Here is a 16,113-nt window from a genome sequence, read left to right as displayed (position 1 = left end):
AACATTGTCGTGACATAATTACCTGACAAGCGCACCATCGAGGTGAATTTCCTTGCGACTGGATATTTCGCTGGGTGAATGGGTGAAACTGGTGTTCTCATTAATACAATGCCGTCTTGTTACAAAGTGAGGCGCGAGTGGCAAAATGACGGAACGAGGGGGGTTGTATATTGGTATGTTTGTATATAGTGAGCGTGTAGTTATAAAAGCAACGCAGTAGTGCGATCATGAGATAGAAATGAATGTGATAGACGCAAGCATCCTGTATACGTATTGAACCATGGTGATACTAGAATTGCCCCCGGCTTGATCTCAACTTTGAAACGTTTGCGGTCGATCGGCCTGGTAACTGCGAGACAAGCGTGCAATCCAGGGACAGGCGGCAAAGAGATCCCCGGAGTGGTCCGCAAGAAGGGGCGTAGAGCTCTTATGAGAGGTGTCGAAGTAAGTGGCGCTTTCAATGTCTTTCTGGAATTTCCAGATTCCAGATGGTAACAAACGAAGGAAGGCAAACCATTTCCAACAGCACTCACAAGCGCTCTGCGTCCCTTCTTGCGGACCACTCTGGTGTTCTCTCTGTAACCTATCACGGGAATGCGAAGGCCTAAGCAAGAGTGGTGGCGGCAAGTCCAGTGGTGATGTGCTGGACAGTGAACGACCCAGAGAGTAGAGGATGGTCAAAGAATCCCATGTGCTCGAGAGCATTGCGAACAGCGGCGAAAGATGCATCTCGTGCGTCTACGTGTATAGCTCCCACAATGGCTTCGAAGGTGTTCGCCACCATGTCGTTAGATGGGCTGCTCATGCCCCGGTTCATGATGATGAGCTTGTCCAGTCCAAGGCTGAACCCACGTTCAGCAAACTTCTCATTGCTGACGAGATCGTTGCGCATCTGGGTCCAAGCTGCGAGGCTGTAACGCTCACCTGGTATAATCAGTATCGAGCTATGGTGAGCGCTGTAGTTTGGAAATACCCTTGTGATCGCGCGCTTCGTACCACATAGTAGCTAGCACAGCATCGATGACAGCGTCTCCGACCAACTCGAGGTCTCTGTTCTTGTGGAAGAGATGGAGTGTTCCTTCGACGCGAAGAGGACAATTCGGTTCCTTCATCTGCAAGGCTTCTGCACAGAGCAGCTTGTTCTGTAAGTGATACCCAGTCATGGTCTGGACTTGCAGGATGCGGCTGTCCATGTCGGTCATATTTGCGGGATCTCTTCGGTTTCTCGGCTAGGATTTGGTGATAGAGAGTATAGCTTCGTGGGTATTTCCTACAGTCAACGACAGATGCATGGCTTTTATTCATCTTTTGGATGTCTCTGCCTAGCGATCGATTCATTGCAGACTTCACCGGTGACTGCGCCACACTAAATTGTTTCGTGTAACCACACCGTAGTAGATGTGTCACTGGCAAAGGAGCAAGGCTGACAGCCCCTCGGTTCAAGAAGCTGTGCCATGGACTGCATATGCATCGATCGATTGGCCGTGAACCGCTGTCAGAAGCGTTTGAAAGCTGCATCATGTAAGATAGGGCATGCTGGACAAGACAAATTAATCAATGTCAATTCGATTTCCCTGCAACAAAAGAAGCGCGGTCTGTCATTAAAACAAGGAGCGATGTAACGAAGGGCAATTCTTGTGGCAGTGGAGTGCCTTTAACCCTATACCCCATATGACGATCAGAAGTGCGACGTTGAGATCAGCACCTCGAGGGGTTGTCTACGAAGGACCAGGCTGCATACTTCCGGAAAGCTTTCGCAAGGCTTCCAGGCAACTGCCTAAGTGGCCAGAGGAGGGGTGCCGTTCTGCTGCATGCATTAGAAACTATATGCAGAAGACACGTTGATAATGGCGCAGTGGAATCCGAGAGCGCAGGCTGGTAGATCCAGGCGGGTGCGGCGCAGCTGTGGCTGAGATTTGATGGTCGAGACATCCCCGAATTATCGAAGCGACAAAGAGGCGCCCCAGAAACGTCTTTTCCTTGCGTTCCAGTCTCCTCACGGAGGCGCAAACGCAGTGAGAAGCAGAATGAGGCGCCAACTATTCGTTAAGAGAATTTGGGGTTGCCTTGTCTAGCAGATCCCAGAGGCAGCTGTGCCGGGATCTAGAAGTTTGCACGTCAGTCAATATAGCATCGCTATTCATAACGGGAAGAGGAGGATTTGAGACGTTACCGTGAGGAGCTCATGGTCGAAGAAACCGAGAGACTGCATGACGCGCTGGACGGCCGCATCTCCACCATCCTGATAAACCGCACCAATAACAGCTTCAAAGGTCGTGGCCGCCATTTTTGGAGATACGACAGGCTTGCTGTCAGCCGTAATGACGCATTCATCCAGACCAACCTGGTGTGCCCGGCGCGCCAGCGCATCGTTGCTCAACGATTCGTTGCGCATTTGCGTCCATTGCGCCTGAGAAAGCACTCGGCCTGATATCTTCAGTACCCCGCAGCACATGTGCTGAAGGAAAGCGTTTCTTACCACTCGGATTGCGAGCATCGAACCAAGCACCGCACAGCACCTTGGCGAGCACTGCATCGCCCAAGACAGACAACCTTTTGTTATTGTTTAGGCCAAGAAAGGCACCGTTGTGTATCAGCGCAATCTGCGGAGCAGCCATTTGAACAGCCTCGACAGCAATGCGCCTGTCAGAGAAGGTATACCCGATTGATTCCTCAACTTCGCGCGCTTTCGTTTCGATGTGAATCATTGTATGATGTGAAGATTGATATGTTGATGAGTCGGATGGGCCGATGTGGAGGTTGCAACAGCTGTGGTGCGCTTCGCGTGATGGTGCAGCTTAGGTATCCGGGTTTTCTTGGCTACAGGCTCTGCGAGAGACTGCTGTTATAGCGCACAGAAATAGCAGGCTGTCATCAACATCAGCTTGAAAATGAGCCATACAGCTTTCGATAAGATGTCCAGACCGGCATGGCCAACGCCGTGAGAACGCCTTTGCCTGCGCAATGATCGCATCCAGACCCCGGCGTGCCGACAGCCGTTCCTGATGAGCGACGGCGCTACGCCAAACCTCTAGCTTCTTCCCAACTAGCACCACCCTACGTCATTCCAAAAACGCATGAAAACAGGCATCATGGGGTTCCCGCCAAGCGGGATTAAACGTTAAGAGACTGGGCATGCCAGTCAGTCGACACATTCAGTACTTTTGCTATCCGAATAAGCGGTTCGCGGACGTAACACCGAGACGGATCTACCGGAAAGACCAACCACAAGGGTCTAGTCACTATGGCAGAAGAGATGGTGGTGCGCGGCCCTGCAGACGTCCTCTCAAGCGTGCGACCTGCTGATTTGCTTTCTCGATAAACAGGAGCTCGGATTCGAGGGTCTTGACAAGTTCACCGACAAGTACTTTGACAGAACCTACGATCGTCTTCCGGCATTTCCCAAAACAGGAAAGAAGAAACGCAAGCTACAAGCGCAGCAAAACCAATTCCAGCAAAACGCACAAGGCCAGCCTGTTCAAAACGCACAGCAGTCGTCCTACCCGGCTCAGAACGTTTCGCGAAATCCCGACAAGGAGTACACTTCGCCTCGCTCTGTACCGAAGAGTGTAGACGGCTACAACTCGGACCCAGAGATGTATGCGCCAGACTACAGGCAAGACCGTTATGGCCCAGATGATCGGTACTACGAGACGGAACAGAACGACCACAGGGCGCCGGGACCAGGGTTTAAAGTCCCGCGCGGTCGCGACGGACCGAGTGACACCCGCGACATGCAGGTAGCAGTGCGCTCTACTCTGAACAGTATGCAAGACTTAAGCTAACTAACAACAGCCATACCCACAGCAAAGTCAGCCTGACTACGGTCAACAACGCGGGTACGGGGGCGCCGGCGGTAGACCAGGTACCCAACGTAGAGGCTCATCGTGGTCTCCGCCGCGCTCTGAACGACAAGGCCGACGAGAAACGCGACGCCGTCGGTCTAATTCGCGCTCTCGGTCTCGCGACGACATGAAGAGCCGTCTGATTGCGACTGTTGGTGGCGCATTAGTGGGCGGCATAGCAGGCAATCAAGCGACTAAAGGCAAGAAGTACGACACTGTCGCAACGATTGCTGGAGCCATCATAGGCGGTGTTGGTGCAAAAGAAGCCGCGGGCCATTGGGACGAACGCAAAAGGAAGAAGGAGCAGCAAAGGAACGGTGATTGGGAGGAGGACTACGATGACAACAAGCGCAGGAATGATCGCAGGAGAGACGACCAATACGACCGTGACGATAGGTACGATGACAGATATGAGCGCGATGACCGGAGGAGATACTAGACATGCTTCAGGATGGTGGGCCCGGGCTGACAAGGTATCCGGGACTTTGGGGCTGGCGCCAGGCGTGCGCGACATTTCTTAGGGGCGAAATTTTCAGGCTCCGGTATGGAGTTATGGATGGGGCAACCTGGAACACGATACCTTTGTACGATTTGACGAAAAATGGATGACATGCAGGAGCAGTAAACGTTTGCTGCGGGAATGACGTGCGACGTGCGAGCCATGTCTGCGACGTGATCTGATGCGAAGGGGAGGGGCCACGCGACGGTGGAAGTTCACAGGAGGCGCCAGGGGGCCGACTGTCGGTGCGGTGGTGGGCTGCCGTTCGTAATAATAGCCGACACACGAGGCACATCTCTGTGCTTTTTTTGCCGATAAAGAAATTCCAGAAGGCTTCTGGAGGGTGTGGAGAAGTTTTGAAGCGGATGCGGGCGTAGCAGACACACTGTGTAGAGATTCCCAAGCTTGATAGCCATGATAAGAGGCAAGGTTGAGCTCGGTGTTATAGCTAAGGCTGGCATGCGGTTTCGAGAAGCCTAGTAGAAGGTTAGGCTGATCCACCGCGTTGCGGGACCAAGCCTCGTCCCGCAATCTATCCATCATCTCTCCGAGCAGCACGCTTCAGTCACAAGAAATTATACACTACACAGCAGCCAGCACGCACCGACCCACTGCAGGTTCCCGAGCTGCCCTGACCCAAGCTTTCCGCCCGCCCAGCTGCAGCATTGCTCAGTCATTGTGCTACCCACCCGCTGCGCTTCGTCTGCATCCCGCTCCTTCGCCGAGCAATCACCTCGCAACCCAGAGACACTCGAGCTGCTGCACCGCGCATACCCACGCACCACCATGAGCTGGTGACTGCCCGACAACTGCATCGCCCCTTCCCCACCACGCACGAGCTCCTTCCCTAACCGTCTGACACCTGCCCCTCGCTCCTTCCCAACCGGCAAGTTTGCCTCTGGCGCCGCTGCCGGCCACCAACACGACGATGCGCCGATACAGGCCTGGAGGAGGTCCCGTGCGGGCTCATGGCGGCGTGCCGGTGCCTGATCCCTTTGCCATGGTACGCGCATACGACAGCGACTCCAATCCCGCCCGCCCGATACGTCCCTCCCCGCTGGCCGCCTCGACGATTCAGGGTCTACCGCTAGACCTGCTCGACCGCCTGCGCTCCTTCCCGCTGTTCCAGGCAGCCCCCGACTCCTTCCTTACACAGGTCGGCCTGCATCTTAAGCCGCAGCTATACCAGCCTCATGACACAATTCTCACCGAGGGCGAGACGGGCAAGGCCATGTACTGGCTGGTCCGCGGAGCGGTGCGTGTGACATCGCGGGACCAGGAGAGCACATACGCAGAGCTGAAGCCCGGTGCGTTCTTTGGCGAGATCGGTATTCTCATGGACATCCCCCGCACCGCCACCATCATAGCCAACATGCGCTCGCTGGTAGTGCGCCTGAACAAGGAGGACCTCATGAAGGAGCTGCCCGCGTTCCCCGAAGTGGAAGTGGCCATCATGCACGAAGCGCAGGAGCGACTGGCTATTCTGCAGCGCAAGAAGTCAGAGTTGGGAGGCAAGCGTCCTGCGATACCCATGCGTCAGATCACAGGCAAGCGTGACCGCGAAGATGGCGACGTGATCATGGCCGAGAGCGGCACTCTACGCGAAGGAGAGATCAATGCCTTCAAGAAGAGGAAGTCTCCCAGTCCGGGCCTCGCTGAAGCCATAGCCCATAGTGCCTTTGGAAGCGGCAGTATTCATGTGCGGCCGCTGCTCAAAGAGCTGCCTCTCTTCTCCGAGCTGCCCGACGACATCCTCCATTTCATCGGCATGCGCGCCCAACCCTGTTCGTTTGATCCTTTCACAGACATAATAAAACAGGGCACACAAGGACGTGACGTCTTCTTCATCGTGAAAGGCGAGGTTGAGGTCATCAGCATGAATGTACCAGAGCAGAACGGTACCACTTCACCCATAGGTCGTCGAAAATCCATCGCCGCGGGCGAGCAACATTTCCAGGAAGTAAAGGCCCGATTGAGGCCCGGGCAATACTTTGGCGAGGTCGTCAGTCTCTCGCTTGCGCCACGCCGCACCGCTACGGTCCGCTCCGTATCGGCTGTCGAATGTCTCATGATCAGCGGTGACACTTTGAACCACCTCTGGGAGAAGTGCACTCCAGATGTACGCCGACAGGTCGAGTCGGTCGCGAAGGAGCGGTTACGGACCGCCAAGGACGAAGATGTACACATGCTGGACGCGAACAGCACACCCAACATCAACGATCTAGCCATAGCGGATCACATAATACCCCGTACACCACGACGCAAGAAGAGTGTGCCAACTGTCACTTTCAATGACACCATCGACATCGACAATCCGGTGACACCCACCCGGAGAGACGAAAAGATGATGGAACCATTTGATCCAGACCCATTTCTTAACGTTGATTTGGACAATGTCAGGTCGAGGTCAAGGAGAGGCTCACTGGCTCCACCCCCACCAGGATCAATACCGGACTCGCCATCCAGCCCAGCAAAAACAGATTTCCCCAAGTCACCATCGCCCGGTGGCTCGCCCCTTTCCCCATCACCATCGTTTTCCATATCGAAGCATGCGTCCACTCCACCAGAAATGCCACTTGACTATAAACGTCCTCGGCTAGTCAACAGACCAAGTAGATATGGAAGGGGCATACTGTCGGATCAAGTGCTCACTAAGATTCTTGCGAATCTAGACATACACGAACTGATGAAGTTGCGTGTAATCTCTTCTCACTGGAACAAGTTGATATCTGAGTCGCCAGATATACTCCACGACCTTGATCTTAGCAAATACAATCGCAAAGTCACGGATCGATCGCTTGTAGACGTAATTTGCCCATTCGTAGGCAGTCGTCCACGATACATCAACATCAGTAACTGCTTTCACGTGACAGACGAGGGTTTCGCCGAGTTGGCAAAGACTTGCGGTCCGAGCGTAAGAATCTGGCGCATGAAGAGCGTGTGGGACATCACTGGGCCAGCTGTACTGGAGATGGTGCAGAAGGCGAAGGGCCTTGAGGAGGTCGACCTCAGCAACTGCAGGAAAGTAGGCGACAACCTTCTCGCTCGAGTGATAGGGTGGGTGGTTCCAGAGATGCCACCTCAGATGGCAATGGCGCATGCGCAACACCAAGCTCAGATAAATGGTCGCCGACAAGGAAAGGGTGCTAATCAGCCTGCTCCGCAACCGTTACCACCTGGTACTGTTGTTGGATGTCCGAAGCTGCGACGTCTCACGCTGAGCTACTGCAAGCACATCACTGATCGCAGTATGGCCCATATCGCTGTCCATGCAGCGAACCGCATCGAGAGCATCGACCTAACAAGATGCACGACTATCACCGACGTTGGCTTCCAACACTGGAGTGTATATCCGTTTCCACGGCTGACAAAGCTGTGCCTCGCAGACTGCACATATCTGACCGACAACGCAATTGTGTACCTGACGAACGCGGCGAAAGGACTCAAGGAACTGGACCTCGTAAGTCTACTATCTTACATGTGATGCTAGGCAGAATGCCCGTACTAACGCATATCAGTCTTTCTGCTGTGCCCTTTCTGACACCGCAACTGAAGTCCTTGCTCTCGGCCTCCCTTCACTTACACACCTCAACCTCGCCTTCTGCGGCTCCGCGGTCTCGGACACTTCTCTTCGCTGTATATCCCTACACCTCCTCGAACTGCGAAATCTCTCTGTACGAGGTTGTGTCCGCGTCACCGGTACTGGTGTTGAAGCTGTTGTGGAGGGCTGCAGAGACCTCGAACGCTTCGACGTCAGTCAATGCAAGAATCTGGGTCGATGGATTGAAGCTGGAGGTGTAGAGAGCGTGAAGAGTCGTGGAAGAAATGTCAAATTTATCTGCGTTAGTGATGGGCGATGGAGGGATGGCAAGGGGAATGTGAGGAAGTGATGAGGAAGATGACTTTGTATGGATACTATGTGTATGGTATATGTTAAGACGGCCGCGGTGATACGTTTGGCTGATCTACGAAAGCGTGTACATTGAATCATGATAGAGGAGAACTACGATACGGATGTCGGCTTGATTGTATGTGTCTCTAGGCGGGGTTTTTCGCATCTACGCAAGATACCAGGCTTTTGTTCGGTGTATTAGCGATGTATTACTTGGAATATTAGATCTCCTTGCTCATGATAGCGGCTTCTTGTACGTTCTGATCTCTTCCACGAACTCAGGAAGGATTGAGTGTGGTTTCTCTTGTTCTTTCAAACTGTATTACACGGCGACGATGAGCCTCCTGCCCGCGTGTAATCATTTAAAATGCTCTAGCTTCATTTGGGTAGGCGTACTCTGGAGCCTAGACCATCGACACTCACCCGGCAGCTTGTGCTTTCTTTGTTTTACTTCACCCAACTGCTCCCGCGTAGGCAATTTGACCGCATTGTCCATCATCCCAGTCAAATATATCGATCTCGCCGCCCGGCTTCGTTGCATACCTAGCCAACGTAAATCTGCCCTCAGAGTCGCTCGCCCACAATGTCAACATCAGCGAGGGAATTCGATGGAGCACATATATCGGCGTAATTGGTACCTCTATTACTTAATTCTGGTGGCTAACAATCTTGGTAGTATGCTAAGGGATGTTGCACGTCTCTCAACCAAGCCTCAACAATCGACTCGCGAGCGTTATCGACGTAGAGTGGAAGAGAGAGTAAAGATCGAGGAGTACTCAAAATCCGAGTGTCTTACTCTCTGCTTGATGATGCAAGAGAAATTGCCTCGCGAGCTGAGAGATATGGTCTACGAAGCCCTACTTGGAGAACCTCAGACCTACTACTTTGACGACGATGCACACGGTTTGGGATTTTCGGATCCAGCTAACATTGTGGCCCACAATCCCCATATCGGCGACAAGTTGTTCCTCGGCGAAGAAACAATTACTGAACTTGCGGAAATGCGGTATCGGTACTCAGTCTTCAATTTCCTCGGTGATGCTACCGTGGCTCTCTTATTCGGCAACCAAACCTGGGCACTGCCTGAACTTGATCCCGCTCGGTTGATACGCCACGTATACATGACTCTAGCCCCCAGAGATCGTCAGAACAACATAAGATACCAGGCTGTGGAAGCTAGGGACGAGCTGCTTCTGCCATCGGACTTCGAGCAACTTGCGAAACTGCAGCAACCGGCGACCTTCACAATCGGTATCTACCTCGGACATTGGATTTACCATGGTGAGACGAGGGAAGACACGAAGACCTCCATCGATACAATGTTCAGAAGGGTCTTTCCGATGTTGAAGCAGTTGATCGCTTCCGGCGTGGGCGTCGCTCTTGAGATATACAAAACGGAGCCTGTGAAAGTAGAATTGAAACATCTTGATAGCGAAAGTTGGTTGAAGCTGGTTCGTGGGACGCATCTCCGACAGTGAAATAAGGTACAGGGTCACTCGCTCCAAAGGATTATGTTCAATATGAACGGGTTTGAGAAAACACCTAGGTATCTCGATTATGTCTAGTTCCGGCTAGTCAAAATCCGATCGAGACTAGCCACGCTTAGCCTCAATCTCCACCTGGGCACCTGGCTTTTGCGAACAACCCGTTACTTCATTTTTCATACATCAACTTCCGCAACTCGTTCTATCCCCGGCATGTCACAAACTAATACGATTTTCGATCCGGCTCTTGTCTCCAGGTAAATACTGCGCTTTCACTTAAAGTGCAACTACTCATAAATCCCAACAACAGTATGCTGAGAGAAGCTCAACGCCACGCGATGCAGAGTGCAACACTGCGAGACAAAGCGCGCGAACACGTTGAGAACTGGGCAAAATCATCGTGTCTTAGCTTGTGTACAGAGATGCAATCGCGGTTACCCCGCGAGCTACGAAATATGGTCTATGCATCAGTTTTCCAAGATGCTGGTAGCTTCTCGGCATCTTGGCCCTACCCAGAAGGCGTACTGAAAGACTGCCCACATCTTCGCGACATCACATATGTAGGCAATGAAACACTTGTCGAATTAGCTGAAGAGTGGCATCATTGCTGCATCTTCGGCCTCGAGCTTGATGGCAACTGTCAGGGTCTCGTCAACACGGGAAGGGAGATTTGGGGTTTGCCTGGTCTGGATTTTGCCCGACATATCCGCCACGTAGAAGTCGAAATACGTCCTGCATATTCGGAAGCACGTGTGGGATCCGATGACCTCATAGGATTGCCGGGAGGCTGGAAATGCCTGTATAAGCTGCAGCGACCGACTACGCTTACCCTGAAGGCGGACTTCGTGGAATGGCTAGATAGCGATCAGCCAGGTGGTTTGCATGCTCAGGTCGTTGAGCTGTTGACATACCTGATTGGCGCTGGTGTCAAAGTAACTGTTGAACTTGCAGCTTCTCATAGATCCAAACCCTACAGTGGAAGTGTTGGTTTGGAACATCTCGAGAACGATATGTGGTGTGATTTGCTTTGGTTAGCACATGGGAGTCCGTCAGAATAAAAGCAGAAGTAGTGAAAGGCCCTGTATGGATCTTAATTTCGTCATTGCAAGATTGTTGCTCTTTCATGGAGCAACCCGGCGCTGCCTCCCATCGAGGTTTACATGAAAACGCATTCAGTCTTCCGTCCTAGGTCTCCCACAGTTTCGATGTTTCTAGACACCACATCCGAGACGTTTCGCTGTGTCCGACTCGATTCGTGCGTGTTGTCTGGAATGTCGCGCTGGGACGTCGTGCTGAGACGACAGTTTGATAAACTCTATTCCTCTTTACTCCTTCATCCAAACCTCTTGCCGTATCCTTTGACCACATCGTCTAATATGGTACGCATCCTCTTGCATCCTTCGATACCCACTGCCAGCATACCCTCTAACCTCTCCATTCGTACCCTAGTCTCCATGACGCACACAGCAACGTTATCGGTATCCCCCAATGTCCCTACCGTCAAGAACGGTAGCTCCAATTCCTCCTGATTGTTGAGATCCAACAGCGGGTCATCGGCAGACGCGTTGTCCGCCGCTGACGCAGAAGCAGAAGAAGCGGCTGTGCAAGCGACCAGATAATCTGTCATTGGTATACCCGCATCGATAAGCGCCAACGTTGACGCATTGATACACGCAGCCAATAGCGACCCATCCTGCGAAATGATGTGGACGTTCAATGTAATCGTCGAATGCGGGTAGAGATGCAGCAGCAACACGCCCTCAAACGCCGACCTCAGGCAGTGCTCCATCTCACTTGTCCGCTTATCGCTCTTCCTCTTTCTCCGCTCTACACCGCTGAAGCCCGCGAAATTTATCTCGACCTCAACTTTGGCCTGCTTGTCTGCGCCGCCTCTTTGCCCGGATTGCTTGCCCTCGGCGGGACCGGTGACGGAAACGAGGATCTTGGTGTTGCCCATCTCGAGATATGACGATCCATCGGCGGCGGCTTGCGTGGAGATTTGCGCGTGGATTCGGCGTAGTTCGTTCCAGCGGCGGCCATCGAGGCGGAGGAGCGCGAGCGAGTAGGTGCTGGTGTCTAGCGGCATCTTGGTGGTGTCGCAGGAGTGTAAAAGGGCTGTATACTGCGCGACGCGGTTCTCCGATCCGTGACTGGTTCGTGAAAACAGCTGATTTTGGCAGGGCGTGCAATTGCGCGCGATGATGCGGGCTTGCAGGCTCGAGCTCCAGATTTTGGCGGAAGTTCTTGCAGGGGTCTGCTGTTAGACGCGCCCCGCTTTCACGTGAGAGCGTGTTAGCGTGTTTGGGCAGCTTGGTGGCGCTTCCTTTCACGCTCCACTCCAGGTGCTTCCTTCCGTGACAATCGCCGCAGATCAGGACCGTGCGCCAATATGCGATTGTCAAGCGGCGGTACCAGTGATAAGCTGAGCAAAGTCACACAGCGTCCACGAACGACCCCTGCTACCCGCCACCTCGGCCATCATGTCCTTCAGTCGCGACAAGTCGAAGGATGAACAGAGAGCGCGAAGAGTTTTTGGCGAGAGTGGTGAGGAAGATGACGATTTTGACATCATCAAAACGTCTAGGAAAGGTTTGGATCTCTCCCAGTATATTGACGGTCAGTCGATGCTTCCTCGACCTTTGACAATATGCTAATCCTTGGTAGTCCTGACTCAGAGCCGGACTCAGTCGCAAAACGCTACAGACGAGGTCACAGAAGACGAAGACGAAGAGGACGATGATAATGATGACGATGCAATGGATGAACCAGAACCACGAATTAGAGATGTCACCAGCTCAGGTACCGATGACGATGAGTTGTTAGAAGCCGAGTACGATCCAAAGGCTTTTCACAAAGAATGGACGGGACGCAAGACCGAGAAACGGAAGCGCACCACTGCTGAAACCAACCGAATTCGCAGTGAAAAGAAGAGCAAAGCGACGGCTGCAACTAGTATCGTGGGTCGCAGACCTCCACCCAAGAAAAATGGCTATGGTCCGACAGGCTTCAGTACCGACACCTTAGGCGATGATGAGGGCGCGACAGCTTTCTTAGACGACCCCATTCCTGACTACTTCATATCGCGACAAAAGACACTCAAGAAGTTGCACGAATCTGGACTGCGATACCCTCCCAGTTATCACGACGTTGACTGGTACAACGCGGGCACTGAAGAGAAGCCAGAACTTGACAACTCCGTACAGCGGCAGCGCGAAAAGAAGGACATCAGACTCCGCGGGTCGCATGGGATCATACCTGGCCCCATCGCTCAATGGTTGCGCGACTACCAGGTTGAAGGCGTCCAGTTCTTGCATGAAAAGTTCGTCAAGCAGACCGGTGCGATTCTAGGTGATGACATGGGACTGGGAAAAACTATCCAGGTCATCGCATTCCTCACAGCAGCATTTGGTAAGACGGGCACTGAGCGCGATGCCAAATGCATGCGAAAGATTCGTGGTCTGGGCAAGGCTCGTTGGTATCCGCGGGTACTCATCGTCTGCCCTGGTACGCTCATGCAAAATTGGCAAGATGAGCTCTCCAAGTGGGGCTGGTGGGAAGTCTACAAATATCATGGCCCCGACAAGGCAGATCGGAAAGGCGTCCTCGGCGCTGCAGCTAAGGGCATGTTAGAGATTATGATTACGACATACACGACATACCGCAATCATGAGAGCGAGATCAACACCATCGACTGGGACTGTGTCATCGCTGATGAGTGCCATCAAATCAAGAGCAAGGACTCCGAGATCACCAAAGCAATGAACAAAATCAACGCACTGTGTCGCATTGGGTTGACAGGTACAGCGATTCAGAACAAATATGAAGAGCTCTGGAACCTCCTCAACTGGGTACGACCTGGCGCATACGGGTCAGCTCAAGAGTGGAAGCAGAAGATTAGTCTTCCGCTGAAGCTAGGCCAGGCTCACGATGCCACCAACGCTCAGCTTGCCGACTCGCGAAGTCGAGCTCAGGATCTCGTTCACAATATCCTACCTAGTGTCTTCCTTCGGCGTATGAAGACCCTGATCGCTGACCAGCTACCAAAGAAGAGCGATCGCGTCATATTCTGCCAGCTCACCGAGACTCAAGCTGACGCCTATCGAACCTTCCTTGAAAGCGACAGGTGTGAGTACATACGCACTTCGAGAGAAAAGTGCGATTGTGGGTCCGGGAAAAGCAGAGGTTCCTGCTGTTACGCCGATATCGAAGGCGAGAAATGGTCAAACTTCATCTTTCCCTGCATGGTCACCTTCCAGAAACTTGCAAATCACCTGGCTCTAATCGTGCCAATGTCAAACGAGAGCTCAGAGAAGCAAGCCAAAGATCTCCAAACACTGGAGATAGCTTGTCCGAATACGTACAACGATCTCTGGAAGATTCGCGACAACATCTTGGTACAGTCTCAGCGAGAGTTCTGTGGGAAGTGGAAAGTACTGCGGCGACTACTTGACTTCTGGCATTCGAATGGCGACAAGGTGCTTATCTTCTCACATTCCGTTCGCCTGTTGAGGCTACTTAGAGGTCTCTTCGATGTTGACGGTACCAAGTACAACTTCTCTTACCTTGATGGCAGCATGAAGTACGAAGATCGCTCCCAGGCTGTTGCAGACTTCAACGCAGATCCCAACCAGTTCGTGTTCTTAATCAGCACTAAGGCGGGAGGAGTGGGTCTCAATATCACGTCGGCTAACAAGGTTGTCGTGATGGATCCGCATTGGAATCCAGCCTATGACCTCCAAGCGCAAGATAGAGCGTATCGCATTGGTCAGACACGCAACGTTGAAGTATTCCGACTTGTGTCAAGTGGTACTATCGAGGAGGTGGTCTACGCACGTCAAATCTACAAGCAACAGCAGGCGAACATTGGCTACAATGCTTCGGAAGAACGTCGCTACTTCAAGGGTGTGATGGACCAATCCACCAAAAAGGGCGAACTGTTTGGTCTGGAAAACCTCTTCACCTTTCAAGAGCACAGCGTGCTGCTTCGCGACATCATGCACAAGACGAACGTTGCTGAATCAAAAGCCGGCGTCAACGCTTATGACTTCCATGTCGATGAATCGCAGTACGACTCTGAAGATGAGGATATCCTCTCCAACAAGAACCTCGGCCTTGATGACGACGCTAATATCGCCGGCATCAAGAAGTTCGCTGATTCACTTCTATCTACAACCACTGGTGGCAAGGGCAAGATGAGAGCCACAAGGCGCACTGGGCCTGATCCAATCAACGCAATTCTTGCGAAGGCTGGAGTTCAATATACGCACGAGAACTCAGAGGTCATCGGACGCAGCGAGATAGAAGCTCGACTAGGTAAACAGGCCATGGAGGTACGCAACGACATCGATCTTGCGGGGAAACGGGTATTCCAGGGTACGCAGTCGCAATCTCAATCGCAGCATCGATCCAGTAATCGAGACGATGGGGATGAGACCGACGCTGAAGGAGACGACGAGGTCCATGTTACTGGTAGTGCGACGAAAGGCGAGTTCAAGATCAACTACCGGTATAGACCGAGCGAGGATGTGCGAAAGCGGCAGTTCTGTAGCATGGCGGAGAGTATGGGCTTTGATGATCCGGTAGAGTTTGCGCTGCTTGTGGAAAGCAGTACGCAAGAGGAGAGGAGGAAGATGCTCGAGCGCTTCTATCGTGGGCGGAGGAGGCAGATGATGGGTGATCTTAGTACACCGAAATAGCTTGCACAGCGACTCCGAGTGTCGCGCGCACTCGCTTGAAGGTCTTTAAAGAGGCATTCGCGAATTTAGAAATCCATATCGTCCATATATATAGTGTCGTGGCTGTCAAAGCGTTACGTCGCACCTTCCTGCGTCAGCTCGCTAACCCCACAATCGCACCCAGCCATTCGGTAGCACTAAATCAAAGCTTTCCAACATCAATCCACGACGCCCAAGAGGGCCACTTTGCAGGTTTCAGCGTCGACATGGAAGAATCATTGAACAGGTACCGCGCAAAGTAAACACCACACGGTGCAAGCATTACGCAGGTAGCGTACCGACCTTGGCATGGGTGTTGTTGCCTATTACTTGTATTAGATACCTCGTAAGTCTTCATTTGTTGTTTAACATGTATCATTCGCTTCTCGTTTTGTTGTTTTGACCATCAACCTAGGCACAAAAATCCGCGTGTTCATAGAGAGGGGCCTCATCTGAAATGACTACAATGACCAGCAGACCCAGGGCCTGCGCGCGCTCCCAGTAGTGCCATTGAGCCACCCTCCAGACTTTCGCATCACTGCCGGGCTGCGATCCGAACTTTAGCCAAGATGCAACCCTCGTTGGCTAAAGCATACCGCGGGGAACAACGTGCATCATAGTGCATATCCTCCACGTCGGCACGAGCACATCTTCCCGACCAGTGGAAGTAGAAGCCGAG

At 52.6% G+C, this 16,113-nt stretch overlaps 5 protein-coding genes across 5 annotated transcripts; 3 read left to right on the top strand and 2 right to left on the bottom strand.

Moving 5' to 3' along the window:
- Positions 1–604: 604 nt before the first annotated feature.
- On the bottom strand, positions 605–1,202 carry J4E92_000822 (uncharacterized protein; the record flags this gene model as incomplete). The annotated part of the gene is made up of 2 exons (XM_051492236.1): positions 605–924; positions 974–1,202. The coding sequence occupies 2 exons, from the start codon at positions 1,200–1,202 to the stop codon at positions 605–607; spliced, it is 549 nt and encodes a 182-aa protein (XP_051357748.1).
- A 2,042-nt stretch (positions 1,203–3,244) lies between these two features.
- On the top strand, positions 3,245–4,284 carry J4E92_000821 (uncharacterized protein; the record flags this gene model as incomplete). Its single annotated transcript, XM_051492235.1, has 4 exons — positions 3,245–3,292; positions 3,327–3,765; positions 3,813–3,937; positions 3,979–4,284. 4 exons carry the CDS (start codon positions 3,245–3,247, stop codon positions 4,282–4,284), a joined length of 918 nt encoding a protein of 305 aa, XP_051357747.1.
- A 988-nt stretch (positions 4,285–5,272) lies between these two features.
- Positions 5,273–8,234, top strand: J4E92_000820 (uncharacterized protein; the record flags this gene model as incomplete). The annotated part of the gene is made up of 2 exons (XM_051492234.1): positions 5,273–7,804; positions 7,863–8,234. The coding sequence occupies 2 exons, from the start codon at positions 5,273–5,275 to the stop codon at positions 8,232–8,234; spliced, it is 2,904 nt and encodes a 967-aa protein (XP_051357746.1).
- Positions 8,235–11,053: 2,819 nt separating this feature from the next.
- Positions 11,054–11,806, bottom strand: J4E92_000819 (uncharacterized protein; the record flags this gene model as incomplete). Its single annotated transcript, XM_051492233.1, has 1 exon — positions 11,054–11,806. The coding sequence occupies one exon, from the start codon at positions 11,804–11,806 to the stop codon at positions 11,054–11,056; it is 753 nt and encodes a 250-aa protein (XP_051357745.1).
- A 394-nt stretch (positions 11,807–12,200) lies between these two features.
- J4E92_000818 (uncharacterized protein) lies at positions 12,201–15,416 on the top strand (the record flags this gene model as incomplete). Its single annotated transcript, XM_051492232.1, has 2 exons — positions 12,201–12,336; positions 12,385–15,416. 2 exons carry the CDS (start codon positions 12,201–12,203, stop codon positions 15,414–15,416), a joined length of 3,168 nt encoding a protein of 1,055 aa, XP_051357744.1.
- Positions 15,417–16,113: the final 697 nt, after the last annotated feature.

The sequence above is a fragment of the Alternaria infectoria genome (genome assembly GCF_024043175.1).
Source record: "Alternaria infectoria strain BMP 0036 chromosome Unknown scaffold_1, whole genome shotgun sequence".
In the NCBI taxonomy this organism is placed as follows: Eukaryota; Fungi; Ascomycota; class Dothideomycetes; order Pleosporales; family Pleosporaceae; genus Alternaria; species Alternaria infectoria.
The sequence above is the reverse complement of the archived record's forward strand: the minus strand, read 5'-3'. Positions and strand labels throughout refer to the sequence as shown.